This window comes from Bufo gargarizans, chromosome 2, assembly GCF_014858855.1.
Source record: "Bufo gargarizans isolate SCDJY-AF-19 chromosome 2, ASM1485885v1, whole genome shotgun sequence".
In the NCBI taxonomy this organism is placed as follows: Eukaryota; Metazoa; Chordata; class Amphibia; order Anura; family Bufonidae; genus Bufo; species Bufo gargarizans.
The window spans coordinates 81,303,355-81,318,744 of record NC_058081.1 but is presented as its reverse complement, the minus strand read 5'-3'; the positions used below and the strand labels follow the sequence as shown (position 1 = coordinate 81,318,744).

The 15,390-nt window shown below is 43.2% G+C and overlaps 1 protein-coding gene across 1 annotated transcript in view; it reads left to right on the top strand.

Moving 5' to 3' along the window:
• Positions 1–2,975: 2,975 nt before the first annotated feature.
• LRRTM4 (leucine rich repeat transmembrane neuronal 4) overlaps positions 2,976–15,390 on the top strand; it is a 716,993-nt gene continuing 704,578 nt past the window's right edge. Inside the window, exons 1-2 of the mRNA XM_044283102.1 lie at positions 2,976–3,072; positions 4,946–6,492. Of these exons, the coding sequence (XP_044139037.1) occupies positions 3,069–3,072; positions 4,946–6,492 (1,551 nt within the window). The 5' untranslated portion in view covers positions 2,976–3,068. The remainder of the gene's footprint in view (positions 3,073–4,945; positions 6,493–15,390) is intronic.

The window sequence follows — 15,390 nt, the reverse complement described above, 5'->3', positions numbered from 1 at the left end:
GCAGGAGAGATGGTGTGATGTTATTTACATGGGACTATATTTTAGAGGGGGCTGTAGATAGAAAGGGATATTATTTACATGGAACTGTATATTGGAGGGGGCTAGAGAGATGGTGTGATGGTATTTACATGCACTCTATGGCGGAGAAGGGAAATAATGTTATTTACATGGGACTGTATGATGAAGGGGCTGCGGAATTATAATTTTTGAGGACAGTAAACGGAGGAATAAAACTACAGGGGGCACTGCAGGGGGGCATTATAAATACTGGGAGGACTTCAGGTTGAGCATTATAACAGTAGGGGGCATTATAAATACTGAGGGCACTGTGGAGGCAGTTTAAATCCAGGAGACATTAGACGTTCTTATTACTACTGGGGGCTCTATAGGAGGGACTTATAGATCCGCATTATTTCTACTAAGAGCACTGTGGGGGTCTTATTACTACTGAGGGGTCAGTACACAGCTTTATTACCACAGGGGGAACAATAGGGGGGCCTTATTTCTACTAGGGGCTCTGTAAAGGCATTATTAATACTGGGAAGCTCTTCAACTAATGGGGGCACTCTTGGGGAGCATTATCACAGTTGGGGGCACTGTAGGGGAAAGTATTACTAATGAGGGCATTCTGGAAGGGAATTACTATTGGTGGGACTATGAGGAGCACTATTACTATGGGGGGCACTCCTTTTTTTTCAGGATAGTATTTGGGGGTACAGAAAAATGAGGAAGCTAAGATGTCTGTGTGTCACACTCTGTAGAGACGAGGTGCGGCTGAGAGAAGTTGTACGGACAGAATGGAGAAGATGATGACAGAGAAGATCTACATCAGAGGTGACGTCACCTGGGAGGAACTGGATGTGAGAGGTATGTGCTGCTGTATAGCTATAGCGGACTTAGGGGTCGGTTGGATGACTTAGAGAATTGGGCCATATGTATTGGGTCTCTGGCCCCAGATCTTTTGAGACCCTAGCAACGCCCCAATCTGAATACTTTTGTAGTTGCATGTAATTAAATATGTAGTATAGCCACTGAGCTATTCAATAAAATTTGTATAGCGCCACCTGCTGTTTGTAATTTTTCATGGTCAGTCCCATCCTTCAGCTGCCATCAGCTGCAACAGAAAGGACACAACCCCCTTAGAAAGGACACTGTAAAATCAAGCTGGGGAGAACCCTGGATCCGTTTGAGGCACAGAGCTGGTTCTAGCTTTGTCAGAAAGACCTTGGCATGTAGTATATGATGTCTGGTTTTCGTTTTTAAAATTAATCATGGGATAATCCTTTTAAATTTCCAGTCTGAAGAAAGCCAAGGAGAATTCAGTAGCTATATGCAGATTCCTCAGTAAGAACAGCTAGCTTGGCAATCAGTAGATCACTGGAGCAGCTTCCATCTAAGAAGGTTTTATCCAGATAGAACTGCTCCTTTAACTCATATGGTCCATATTGTTTGTGCACGGTGGTGGGTTTATATGTAGTGCTAAGGAAAAGCCCAGATGATACATTATAGTATCATAATGTAGAGTGCCATATGACACACCAAGTCGGAAAAATGATTTTCCACCATTTCACTCCATATGGACCAAAAACAAAAATATAAGCAATGTCTACAAGGGAACATCAGAATCATCATGCAAGATGAATAAAGACACTGCATATAGAGTCCTATCAAGGTAGATCTACTGGAAGTATGGTGAGGCACTCTCATATTATTGTATTTACCTATTGGTAAGTATAGAGAGTAAAACATGGAAGGTAATTTTTGACTTTATGAAGGTTAATGATTCAAATAGCAAGTAAGAAATCTCTTTGTACTTAAATGAGAACAAATGGGCTTAATCTCTGGAATTCTCTATTTGTCACAGCCAAGGAAATGCAACCCAAGTTTTGTATAAGAAAAATGTCCTAAAGAACTAGGTTACTTTTGGTCTGCTGGGACCCTATCCGCGTTGGAGACAAATAGGTATGACCTGGTAAATATCCTGCAAAGGACAGAAGAACCAAAATACAGTAGGACATAAAGACCTCCAGAAGAACCCAAGACCTTAACTATGGCTAGATACACCAACGGCTGGCTCGAAAACTGTCATTCTTCAAGATACCTCATGATCTGTGTTGTCTTACGCACCACTACCCTCTTTCGTCTGTAGTGTTATCACACATGAATTATTTATACTGATTTTAACAAGATAAACCACGTTTGGAACACATTCATTCCCAACGAGGCCATAGCTGAATTCGGTCAGAGATCGTAGAACCTCTGACGTATAATCCATTCATCAAATGCACAAATGGCTCTCAGAGGCGAGAGAGTTAATTGTATTTTGTGAAAGAGTGAGAGAGCCTGCATTGCATTGCAATGACAGCCTGGCTTGCTGTGTTTTTTTTCTCTGTCTCCTCTAATTCTTCCAGCAGGGGTCACTGTATAGCTGAAGCTCAGGCATCGAAAAGCTTCTGAGCATCAGCAGTCTCTGGGAAAAAAAAAAAAATCTCCTGAATCCCAGCTGCTTTCCAACACAGCTACATAGCAGTGTAAACCTTCACAGCTCTATAGAAAAAGCAGGTGACATTTGGTCTAAACTTGGGCTTATAGACATCCTCAATCTTGGCCTCATGGCATTTGACAACACCAAGGAGGAGATGGGACTGAGGATGGACATCTAAGGATGGCAGGCGGTGGTGGGCAAGGCTGGTTAGGTATTGCGAAGATTTTGCACAGAAGTTACATACCTTCCCTTGCAAGCTGTATCATCCTCTTCATATTGCATTCAACTAGCAGGAATTCCTCTTTGATCTGAAGCCCCTCTGCAAGCTACGGGAGACGTTTTCACCTATCCATCCTATAGAAGCCTATGAAGAAAACAAGGAGATAAACTTTGTCATAGAAAAAAATCCCTTATATACATATACAGAAGGGGAGGGGGGTTGAGTCTGGCAACAGGATGGTTTGACACAGAGACCTGTATGGACCATGAAGGAACTGCTGCCTCATAATTAACAGGCAGAAAAGGAATCATTTCCAGAGACAATCCCTGAGAAAAGGAGGAAGGAATCGCCAGGAGACAGAGGATGGGTAAGTGAAGTTTCTGGCTTGATGCTTGCAAGGACCATTCATGTATAGTATGTCTGCAGAAAGCCTGCAAGTCTGGTTTCAAACGCTCAAATTACAGTTTAGCAAAATATGTTTCTCAGTTTATTGCATTCACCAATGCAAGCACCATGTCATACCTGAATACGGCAGAGCTATATCTACATGCCTGCATACATAGATACATGCATGCCTAGAGCACAGATATGATTTACCTAGATGATCTGCAAGCTCATCTTATGTAGCTCTGCCCCAGGAAACATTCATACATGTACTACATACTGTAGGTCTACTGCATATATAGACCAATAGGGTCATGAAAATAAATACAGTTTTAGCCATTTACACCTGTAGGTAGCAGCAGGTACATCTATCTCTACCTGACAGTAATTGACATTATTTCAGTGACCACTCCATTTTGATGATCACCAATGTTGACCACACACTGTTTGACCGCATCCTCTTCCACATTTTTGAATCTCATTTCATTGACTATTGCTCAAACTTGATCCCCTGGACAAAGGCTTAGTGTGGAAGTTGCACATTGCACTGGGTTGGATAGTGTTGCATGGTTCTCATTCCATGCACAGCATTACAGGCAGATCCAAAGATACGACGACAGTCAGAGAGGATATGCCATGTTCAGGCTTTCTCCACAGTGCCAAAGGATTCATCCCCAGCTCCTGAATCTGATGCATTCATTGCATAGAGAACCTCTTTAATAGCAGGCAGCAAGGAAATGCCAGCTGGGGTTTTAACATTTTAACCTGTTCCCTTCCCACTATGGCCTCTCTAGGTTTTAGAAACATCCAGATCCTGCTCGGAGAATGAGATTAAGACTGGGAACAGTAATGAGCGTAGACTGCATAATTTCGGAGGTCCCCTCCAAAAATGTCACCACATCTCGACTCTCTTAGTCCTCAACCATCCTAATGTATTTCCCCTCCTATGAATTTTTCTTTACCGATCCATTCCACAAGCAAAGATTCAGTTTCTGGTCCTGATCCAGCTTTCACCAGCGCAATTAGCAAGGTCAGATATGGGCAGAGAGGTGAAAATTATGGAGCAATGGGGAAGGAGGGAGGGGGTAGAATATGCCCCGAGAGGGTGAATAGATATCTATAAGCAGTTATAGCACAGAAAGGGTTAAAGCTTAGTTTAACCAGTGGCTTTTCTTCTTGTATAGATTGCTCATTAGAGGCAACGATATGCAAACACTGCATCACTTTAATTAAATTCCAGCCACTAGGAGTTGCATTCAGGAAAAAAAGGACAATTCATTCAATCTTAACCCTATCCCCTCGTTCCTTATTGTCTACCGTCCTCTTGCAGTGCTAGGCAAAACCACTCAACAAACTTCAACAAATATGGGTTAGTTGCCATTGCACAAACTTATGCTATCCAGAACTTAGCGTAGATTAGAAGACCAAAAAACGTACTGTACATGTATGTGTTCATGAGGCTTGACATGTTTACATGACCAATTATGTACTGTAGCTTGAGAAGTCCATGCACTGATGAATGGAAGGCATGCTATCAGAACATTCATCCGTTAGAACTAATTCCTAACTGTTCATAAATCCAGTGTCAGGGGTGTGGTAATCTATTTCAGAATAAGGATGGTGCAGTCTACAATTAAGTACAAATACCCCTATTTAACAGGGATGCAAGCCTCGATTTGCTCTCCTGATTCTGTCGCAGGACTAAGGGCTTATTTGTCTATGTGTTTAGATTTGTGGTAATTATATACTTGTGGAGGAGGGTATGAAGCTGGGTAAGGGAACGCATTCCATCATCATTTGAAGGAATATTGTCCTTTTGTGTAATTTCAATCCCTTATATCATTATATTTTCACAGGGTTGCAACCGATGAATCATCTGAAAGGCATGAGTTTATCACTGGTCCTGCTGCCGGTTCTACTCGTAGTGATCGTTGTGGGGGCACAGAAAGCTTGTCCAAAGAACTGCCGGTGTGACGGGAAGATTGTATACTGTGAGTCCCATGCCTTCAGAGACATCCCGCAGAATATTTCAGGTGGATCACAGGGATTGTCTTTACGTTACAACAGCATCCAAAAGTTGAAGTCAAACCAGTTCTCTGGCCTTAACCAGCTGGTATGGCTTTACCTTGACCACAATTATATTAGCTCAGTGGATGAGGATGCCTTCCAAGGTATCAGAAGGTTGAAGGAGCTTATTTTGAGTTCTAACAAAATTACCAATCTGGCCAATGCCACTTTCCACCCAGTACCTAACCTCAGAAATTTGGATCTATCCTATAACAAGCTTCAGACGCTTCAATCTGAGCAGTTCAAGGGTCTTCGGAAGCTTTTGAGTTTGCATCTACGTTCCAACTCTCTGAAAACAGTTCCAGTTAGGGTTTTTCAAGACTGCCGCAACATGGAATTATTGGATGTGGGATACAACCGGCTCAGGAGTTTGTCTCGCAATGCCTTTGCTGGCCTCCTGAAGCTGAAGGAACTCCACCTGGAACATAACCAGTTCTCTAAGGTGAACTTTGCTCACTTCCCTCGCCTTTCCAACCTGCATTCTCTATTTCTGCAGTGGAATAGGATCAGGTCCATTAGCCAAGGATTAACTTGGACTTGGAGTGCTTTGCACAACCTCGATCTGTCGGGAAATGACATACAGAACATTGAACATGGCACTTTCCAGTGTCTCCCCAATCTGCAGAAACTCAATCTGGATTCCAACAAGCTCACCAATGTCACCCAGGAAACCATAAATGCTTGGATATCTCTGACTTCTATAACATTATCTGGAAACATGTGGGAATGCGGCAAAACCATATGTCCTCTGGTCTTTTGGCTTAAAAACTTTAAGGGAAACAAAGAAAGCACCATGATCTGTGCTGGTCCTAAACACATCCAAGGTGAGAAGGTGATTGATGCAGTGGAAACATACAATATCTGCAATGAAACCCCTGTGTTGGTGACCGAAAGAGCTTATCAGACAACCAAAGCTCCACCGAAACCACAATATGTACCCAAGCCTACAGTGTACAAGTTGGTAAGTGTACCTCCAACTTCATACACACCTAGTCCTTCTCCTGGTCTTCAGACACCAATGGTAGAACAAGAATATGAGCATGTTTCCTTCCATAAAATCATCGCTGGGAGTGTGGCGCTTTTCCTGTCCGTGGCCATGATCTTATTAGTCATATATGTATCATGGAAAAGGTATCCGGCCAGCATGAAGCAACTGCAGCAAAGCTCCATGATGAAGAGAAGGCGGAAAAAGGCCAGAGAGTCAGAAAGACAAATAAACTCTCCATTACAGGAGTACTACGTGGACTACAAACCTTCCAACACGGAACCCATGGATGTATTGGTTAATGGATCAGGACCCTGTACATATACAATCTCTGGCTCCCGGGAATGTGAGGTATGAAAACCCTGAAATGATACTAAACATTTTGCTGCTGTTAAAAGTCGAGGTAAAATCTGTGACATTTGAGATGTCCCCAATCTCTATCATGAGTTACCAGGCTTGATAGTTAAAAAAAAAAAAAAAAAAAAATTGATTATTTTTTTATACATTTTATTGTTATCATTGGTGGGTTTTTTGAATCCACTTTGGTGTAAGATTGGTTTTAGTGAATGCAGCAGGAAAATGTAATTTTTTTTATTTTTTAAGTTATTTTTTTTTTCCCTGGGAGCTGGGAAACGTGAAGGAAGTCCGTTCAAGGATAAGATATGAATAAGCCTTTTTCCGATGGAAAGAGAAAGTGCTTGCCAAGTGGGGCAGATAGGGACAAAACCCTAGAGATCCTTTCATGAAAAGGGCATTCTGTGCCTGTTGTGTGATTTGTTGGCCGTTATTGCTCAGTTTTTGTTTTTTGTTTTTATGGACTAATGAAAGGATTTATCCAATAATAATAGAAATGGGATTATAAAAACAAAAAGTCATAAAACAAAAACATACAATTTGTGGTCTGGAAATCAAGAGGAGCTAAAGCCAAAGATAAAAATCCAATTTGTTTCTTGTTTCACGGACAAAAGACTGAAAGCTCTTGTTTGCATTTACTAACATTTTGATACATTACATATGATTTGCCTTATGGGAAAGATAAGACTGCCTTACTTCCAAACGATTGACAGTCACCCTTCCTTTCTTTTGTAACTGGTTATATATATATATATATATACTGTATATATGTGAGGACCAATTATCACCACACCGTACATTGAACTCAAATGAAAATGGTTTTGCTGCTTCTTATCAAATTTAAAAAACACTGTCTTTTCCAATGGGTGATTGGAGACGACTAAATCCATGGATATTCATCCGGCTGCAGAGGTTACACTAAATCCTTTCAGTATTCCACGCCTGATTGCTCAGGGAGGCTGAGCTGGTTTAACCCTTTCCATGCTGAAGGGGTTAACAACAGCTTGGCACATTCTGTATGTATTTCTTTATTATTTTTATGCTGGTAAATGGGGGAGAGGTGACTGGGATATGAAAAAAGTGACTAGTTTCTTTTTTTTAAATATGAATTTTATTAAGGATAACACTTACAATGCAAAATATGGTATTTCTTGTATGTTAAAAAAAAAATGGAACTCTACAGTAGTAGTGCTGAATGTGTATATGGGAAGGGATGATAGGGCACATCGCTGGGCAGTCATTTGGCATTACGTAGGCAGCCTGAGCATGAACAGGGGGTGTTCAGGGAACGCCCCCTGTTGGTCAAAAGACAGCTGGGAGGCTGGGATTCCCGCATTCTGCCAACTGATCAGCCCTGGGTATGTTGCCCTTCCACTGTGATATCTGCTTGGCTGCTGTTCTGATACTGGCAGCCACGAATAAGCCCATCTGATGTACAATATGTCAAATGACAAGCGTTGAACTTGATTCATGTGATAGAAGTCATCTCTTTCCTGGGAAAAAAAAAAACCATGATGAAACAATTTTGTGTATTGTCTTCCTTTTGACAATTGGTAATGAGGTACCATCCTGGGGTACGGAGCAGAGGCAGTTGCACCAAGTTGACTAAGCTAGCCATCGGTTGGATGCATGACAGCGCGTCAATGGTTCTATGAGAGGGAACAGCCAGCCACAGGTTGGCCTACCTAGGGACAGTGTGTGCCTGTGTGTGCCTATAGAAATGCGTGGCGGAGACGAGTAGGGCTGAGTTTGTCATTTGGCGGTGATGTGATAATGTGCTACGTGTGATCCTCCACAAGACTTCAGTTAAACTAATGACTTTAACACTGTATGACAATACACAGAGGGTTTCATGATGAATTCTTACATGTGTAGTCAATTTAATGTTAGTGTCCATGCAAAGTTAAGATAATATGGAAGCCTTTGCTTGCAGTCCTGTGTAAAAACATTGTGATATCAAATTACAATCTATTTCCACTAAATCTGGCAAACTCAACCCTGATGTATATATATATTTGTGGTCGGATCGGCTATCAGAAACGTACCTGACCTACCTCACCCTAGCTATGCCTAGCAGTTGAGTTATGCGATAACTGCTGTAGAAGGGCAACCTAAAGGGGGCTACCCTAATATGAAATAACTGTAAGATGGTGTGGGTGGGTGAAAAGCCGGCGTGCTGACGTCACTCTAGGGCCCGAGGACGGCCCTAAACAGCCTCCCCTCCCACAAACAGGGCAAATAAATTTGCCTACAACATATATAGATATATACGGCATATACGGTACATATAGGGTATTCCTATATACTTGACGTATGCCCCCATACCCCCGGTAAAGAGACACCATTTTGGAAAGATTAGGTCATATTATTAATATTTTGTAAGCTTGTCATTAGTAAGATTTTACATCCTTGGCCCCATCGTGCAGTGTTATACGTGTACTAACATTAAAGGGGGTGTTCCACAACTTATGTATAGGTGAAAATGCCTGATCACTGAGGGTCCACCACTGGGATCCAGTTACTATAATGAGGGTCCTGGGCCCTCTTTCCACATTGTAAGTACATCGCTTAGCTTTCTTCGTCAGTCCCATAGATGTTGAATGGAGCAGCAGGTACCATCTCTCCGTACAAACGCCTCCTCACTGTGGTCATGCAGTGGTAATGGGGTGGGATCTAAAGACTCCCATTCTAGTAATCGCTGGGAGGCCCAGAAGAGGGTAAATTCAGTGATCAGAAGTTCGTTTCTAGCTCCTTGACGTATTAGATATTTAGGTATCAATGATAACCATTGTTAAAGGGGTTGTCTGACCGCCAAAATGAAATTCATTGAGGCCCGGATTGCATTTAAAATAAAGAAATAAACTAACTCACATGCTCACTTGAGCTCCGTTCCATCACTGAAGGTCCATCCCTGCAACTTTCGGTCTCCTGTGGACCAGAAGGGTGACTTACTGTCTTTTATCATGTACATTGCTTCAGCCATTGACTTGCCTCTGTGGCGACGTGACCCTGAGCAGCACGTGACCACTGACCACAGTTACATGCCACCTGGGGACGCGTCGGTGCTGAGGTTAGAGTATGGCTGCAATGGTGCATGTGATGACAGATGGGACATTACACTTCTGGGCCACAGGGAATCTGAAGCATCATGGACGGGATGTTCAGGGTTGGAACGGAGCTCAAGTGAATGGGTTTCTTTGTTTATTTTAAATGCAATCTGGGCCTTGATTTATTTTAGCTTGTGGCTGTTGGACAACCCCTTTAATGTTGATTTTATCCAAAGACTTCTTGTCTGTAAGGCATTCTGACAGCTTCACTAGATACAAAATAAATGATACCAGAGAACAGTTCCGCAAACCTGTGGCAAAAGAAAAATGAAATGAAATCTTTACAGAGGATAGGTAGGTATAAATTCTTCACAAAAATCTATTTATTTATGAAAGTTTTGTAGACTGCATTGATCCCTGTCTGATTAGGCATCAGCATTATCATATCATTTTTGTACGGTCATTATGCTCACCGTATGGCACCATATTGTTCTCCTTGACATGTTTGACTCCTCTTTGAGGTTTAAAGATACAGGTTTGAATATTACAGACACATCAGAAAATCTGCTACAATTTACTAATACCATAGAATAAAGGGAAAAAAAATCTCAGTATTGCAAAAAGTTAGATTGCGATAATAGAAAGACCAGATTAGAGATGCTGGCTGTAGTGCTAGCTACATAACCCTGACACAAGTGCCGTAAGTTCTACTCCTAAATCCTCAATTTCTTCTAATCCCAGCGCCAGATATTTCTTGTCATTGGTAGCATTCTGTCTGCTGCTGCCCCATTCTGACGCACTTGGTTGCCAAGATTCTTGCTGTGGAGAACTAACCTATATAATGTCCTGATAATGTTATTTATGCATCAATAACTATACCCTACTAGAACTTTACAGGAGACTATAAGAAGCTTTCATGGAAGCCCGGTATGTACTATCAGCAGAACACAAACATGTTCTGAAACCTGGCACTTTACATTGTGTTTGGTTGTGGTCCCCAAGCTGAGATGGCTGGGTCAGTAGCCTGTTCTAATATACATGTGGTTCCCATGCTGAAATCTCATGTTCAAAAGCTTATTTTAATATACATGGGATCCCTGGGCTGAGATCTCTGGGTCAGTAACTTATTAATATACATGAGGTCCCCAAACTAGCATCTCTGGGTCAGTGGCGTGTCTTAAAATACATACATGTGGTCCTCAAGTTGAGATCTCTGTAACAGTAGCTTATTCTAATATGTATGTGGTACCCAAGCTGAGATCTCTGGGTCAGTATCTTATTCTAGTACACATGTGGTACCCAAGCTGAGATCTCTGGGTCAGTATCTTATTCTAGTACACATATGGTACCCAAGCTAAGATCTCTGGGTCAGTATCTTATTCTAATACACATGTGGTACCCAAGCTGAGATCTCTGGGTCAGTATCTTATTCTAATACACATGTGGTACCCAAGCTGAGATCTCTGGGTCAGTATCTTATTCTAATACACATGTGGTACCCAAGCTGAGATCTCTGGGTCAGTGTAGCTTATTCTAATACACATGTGGTACCCAAGCTGAAATCTCTGGGTCAGTGTAGCTTATTCTAATATGAATGTAGTCACTAAGGTAAGATTTCTGGGTCAGTAACTTATTCTAATATACATGTGGTACCCAAGCTGAGATATCTGGGTCAATGGCTTGTCCTAAAATACATACGTGTGATCCTCAAGTTGAGATATCTGGGTCAGTAGCTTATTCTAATATAAATAAATAAATATATATACTGTGTATATATATATATATATATATATATATATATAGTGCAATCTCTACATGCTGCACAATGGCACAGCTTTAGGCCTATTGCACACGACCGTATGGCTTTTTCAGTGTTTTGCGGTCCACAAAAATCGGATCCGCAAAAAATACGGATGACATCCGTGTGCATTCGTTTTTTGCAGAACGGAACATTTGGCCCCTAATAGAACAGTCCTATCCTTGTCCGTTATGTGGACAATAATAGGACATGTTCTATCTTTGAGCGGAACGGAAAAACAGAAATACGGAAACGGAATGCATATGGAGTACATTCCGTTTTTTTGCGGACCCACTGAAATGAGTGGTTCCGTATACGGAACGCAAAAAACGGAACGTTAAGGGGAAAAAAAAGCATTTGTGTGCATGAGGCCTTAGACTGTGCTTTGTAGACATTCTTATATATATATTCGACATCCCTTGTCCGGAAGGAGCATGCTCACCATGGTTCTGGTATGGTATATAGCAAGCTGACTATACATTGAATTTCAATGCTATTTTATTACGGTCTTTCCAAACATGGCTCTGGCACTGATTTCTTTAAATAGCTTCGGCACAGTTTGATTTATTTCAATAATATGCAGTTGTAATCTAAGAGCACATATAACATTTTGTCAGAAGGTATTAGAAATGTTAGCATGCACTTGAGAAAGGCCGGAGAACTGGGTGGGGGGCAGATGGAAATGACACCCTATGCCACTATTGTTTTTACAGTTGAGGTTGCCAGAGTAACAAATGATGGGTTCTAGTTATTGTATGGTTATTATTGTTATTCATGCTGTAGATATGAATATCCTGCGGCATTACAGAAACATATATTATTTATGAACAGCTACATAAATCTTTAGACTATACACCGGCATATTTCACCAAATAGTCCTTCTAAAGTTCTCGAAATGCTAGGACATAGTACTGATGGAGTCCATTAGTTAAGATGCCTGTCAGTTCCTGAACTGATTGGACCATTCATGGTGCTCTGAGAAGCACCCATACTCCACTGGCGCTTTTCTAAGACATTTTAGGCAAATCTTATGCTGACAGTGTACTGGAATACGGTAAATGTAATGGTAGAACAAGACTTATGATGAGGTAAGAGGAGATTTAGGTGTTTCACAGGCCATGGCACCCATTTAGTTTAGAAAACAGTAGAGGTACAATGTCTTTTTTATATGTCAGAGATGGAGTGTATAGTAGGTGCCTTCTGCTTAAAGGGGTTTTCTGGGAATTAAATATTGATGAGTTATCCTCAGGATAGCTCATCTATATCCGGTTGGTGGAGAGCCAACACCCAGGACCCCTACCAATCATTAGAAAAGACCACGGTGATCAGGCGCGCACTGCACCCTCTTTCTTGGCCTGTGATGTCACGTTCACCACTCACGTAGCCTAGTAATTCTAGCAATTGGGCTACAGTACCAAGTCCAGCCACTATGCAATGTACAGCGCTGTGCCAGGTATTCTATAAGGAGGCTACAGCCCCTGTCTATTTTGTAGAATATTTGTCATATATTTACAAATTCGAGAATTCGCTATTATTTTCTTGATTGCGAAAATCGGCAATGTAATATTCACGTAAAGTGTACGCAATACAGGCGTGCAGGGACGGGCACACATAGGGCTCAAAGGGGGCTTGAGCCCCTGCCCCCGCCTTTTTAATGCCCTTTTTTTTAAATGTTGTCCCAAGCCCAGGGCCGTATTTAACGCTGGACAAAAGGGGCAGCTGCCCCGGGCCCAGTTGTTCCTGGGGGGCCCAAAGGCAGCTGCGTCTTGAGCCACGTTGGCCACTGCCCACAATTTCAATTACATCAAGTGGCGTGCCGCGGGGGAGGGGGCCGTCTGCCCCAGGTGTCAGGCTGTCAGCTACAGAGGGGTGCTGCCATGCCTAACAATAAGGTATAGTATTCTGACAGAACACCGGCACTCCAGAGCGGACTGTGATAGAGTGAAAGCTGTGGGAGAAAGGACCTTACATGACATCATCACCATGTGACCAGTAACATAGCAATATTACTGGTCTCATGGCTATGAGGTAATCAAAGGTCCTTTCTTTCTTCCAGGACGTGTTGCTGCAGCCTGCAGGAGAAGGGTAGGTCACGAGGGTCGGCAGCGCTCTGCTATCACAGGCACTGGCCGACTGTCTGCAGAGTAGCAAGATCAGGGATGGCTGCTCAGTAGCGTCTGTAGAGGGGAGAGAGTCTGTCAGCGCTGGAGAGGTGGATGTGACTACTGGGGAGGGTCTAAAGATTGTATGCTGGGGGAGGCTGTGTGGGATTATATACTGGGGGGGCTGCTGTGTGGAATTTTATACTGAGGGGGCTGCTGTATGAGATTATATACTGGGGGGCTTCTGTATGAGATTATATACTGGGGCAGGGGGGGGCTGCTGTATGGGATTATATACTGGGGGGGCTGCTGTGTGGGATCATATACTGGGGGGCTGCTGTAGAGATTATATACTGGGGGGGCTGATGTGTGAGATTATATACTGGGTCCGGGGGGGGGGGGGGTTGCTGTGTGAGATAATATACAGGGGGGCTGCTGTGTGGGATTTTATACTGGGGGGGCTGCTGTATGAGATTATATACTGGGTGGGCTGCTGAATAAGATTATATACTGGGGGGCTGCTGTATGAGATTATATACTGGGGGGCTTCTGTATGAGATTATATACTGGGGCCGGGGGGGGCTGCTGTATGGGATTATATACTGGGGGGGCTGCTGAGTGGGATCATATACTGGGGGGCTGCTGTATGAGATTATATACTGGGGGGGCTGATGTGTGAGATTATATAATGGGGGGGGGGGGCTGCTGTATGAGATTATATACTGGGTCCAGGGGGGTTGCTGTGTGAGATAATATACAGGGGGGCTGCTGTGTGGGATTTTATACTGGGGGGGGGCTGCTGTATGAGATTATATACTGGGTGGGCTGCTGAATGGGATTATATACTGGGGGGCTGCTGTATGAGATTATATACTGGGGGGGCTGCTGTAGGAGATTATACACTGGGGGGCTGCTGTATGAAATTATATACTTGGGGGGCTGCTGTATGAGATTATTTACTGGGTCCAGGGGGGCTACTGTATGAGATTTTATACTGGGGGGGCTGATGTATAAGATTATATACTGGGGGGCTGCTGTATGAGATTATATACTGGGGCCGGGAGGGCTGCTGTATAAGATTATATACTGGGGCCAGGGGGGCTGCTGTATGGGATTATATACTGAAGCCAGGGGGGCTGCTGTGTGGGATTAAATACTGGGGGGCTGCTGTATGAGATTATATACTGGGGGGGTTCTGTATGACATATACTAGGGCTGGGGGGGGGGCTGCTGTGTGGGATTATATACTGGGGGGCTGCTGTATGAGATGATATACTGGGTCCGGGGGGGCTGCTGTGTGAGATAATTTACAGGGGGGCTTCTGTATGAAATTATATACTTGGGGGCTGCTGTATGAGATTATATACTGGGTCTGGGGGGGTCTACTGTAGGAGATTTTATACTGGGGGGGCTGCTGTATGACATTATATACTGGGGGGCTGCTGTATGACATTATATACTGGGGGGCTGCTGTGTGAGATTATATACTGGGGCCGGGGGGCTGCTGTATGGGATTATATACTGGGGCCAGGGGGCTGCTGTGTGGGATTATATACTGGGGGGCTGCTGTATGAGATTATATATTGGCGGGGTTCTGTATGAGATTTTATACTGGGGCCGGGGGGGGGGGGGCTGCTGTATGAGATTATATACTGGGTCTGGGGGGGCTACTGTAGGAGATTTTATACTGGGGGGGCTGCTGTATGACATTATATACTGGGGGGCTGCTGTATGAGATTATATATTGGGGGGGGGGTTCTGTATGAGATTTTATACTGGGGCCGGGGGGGGGGCTGCTGTGTGGGATTATATACTGGGGGGCCGCTGTATGAGATTATATACGGAAGTCTGATGTGTTAGATTATATACTGGGGGGGCTGCTGTATGAGATTATATACTGGGTCCGGGGGGGCTGCTGCGTGAGATAATATACAGGGGGGAATGCTGT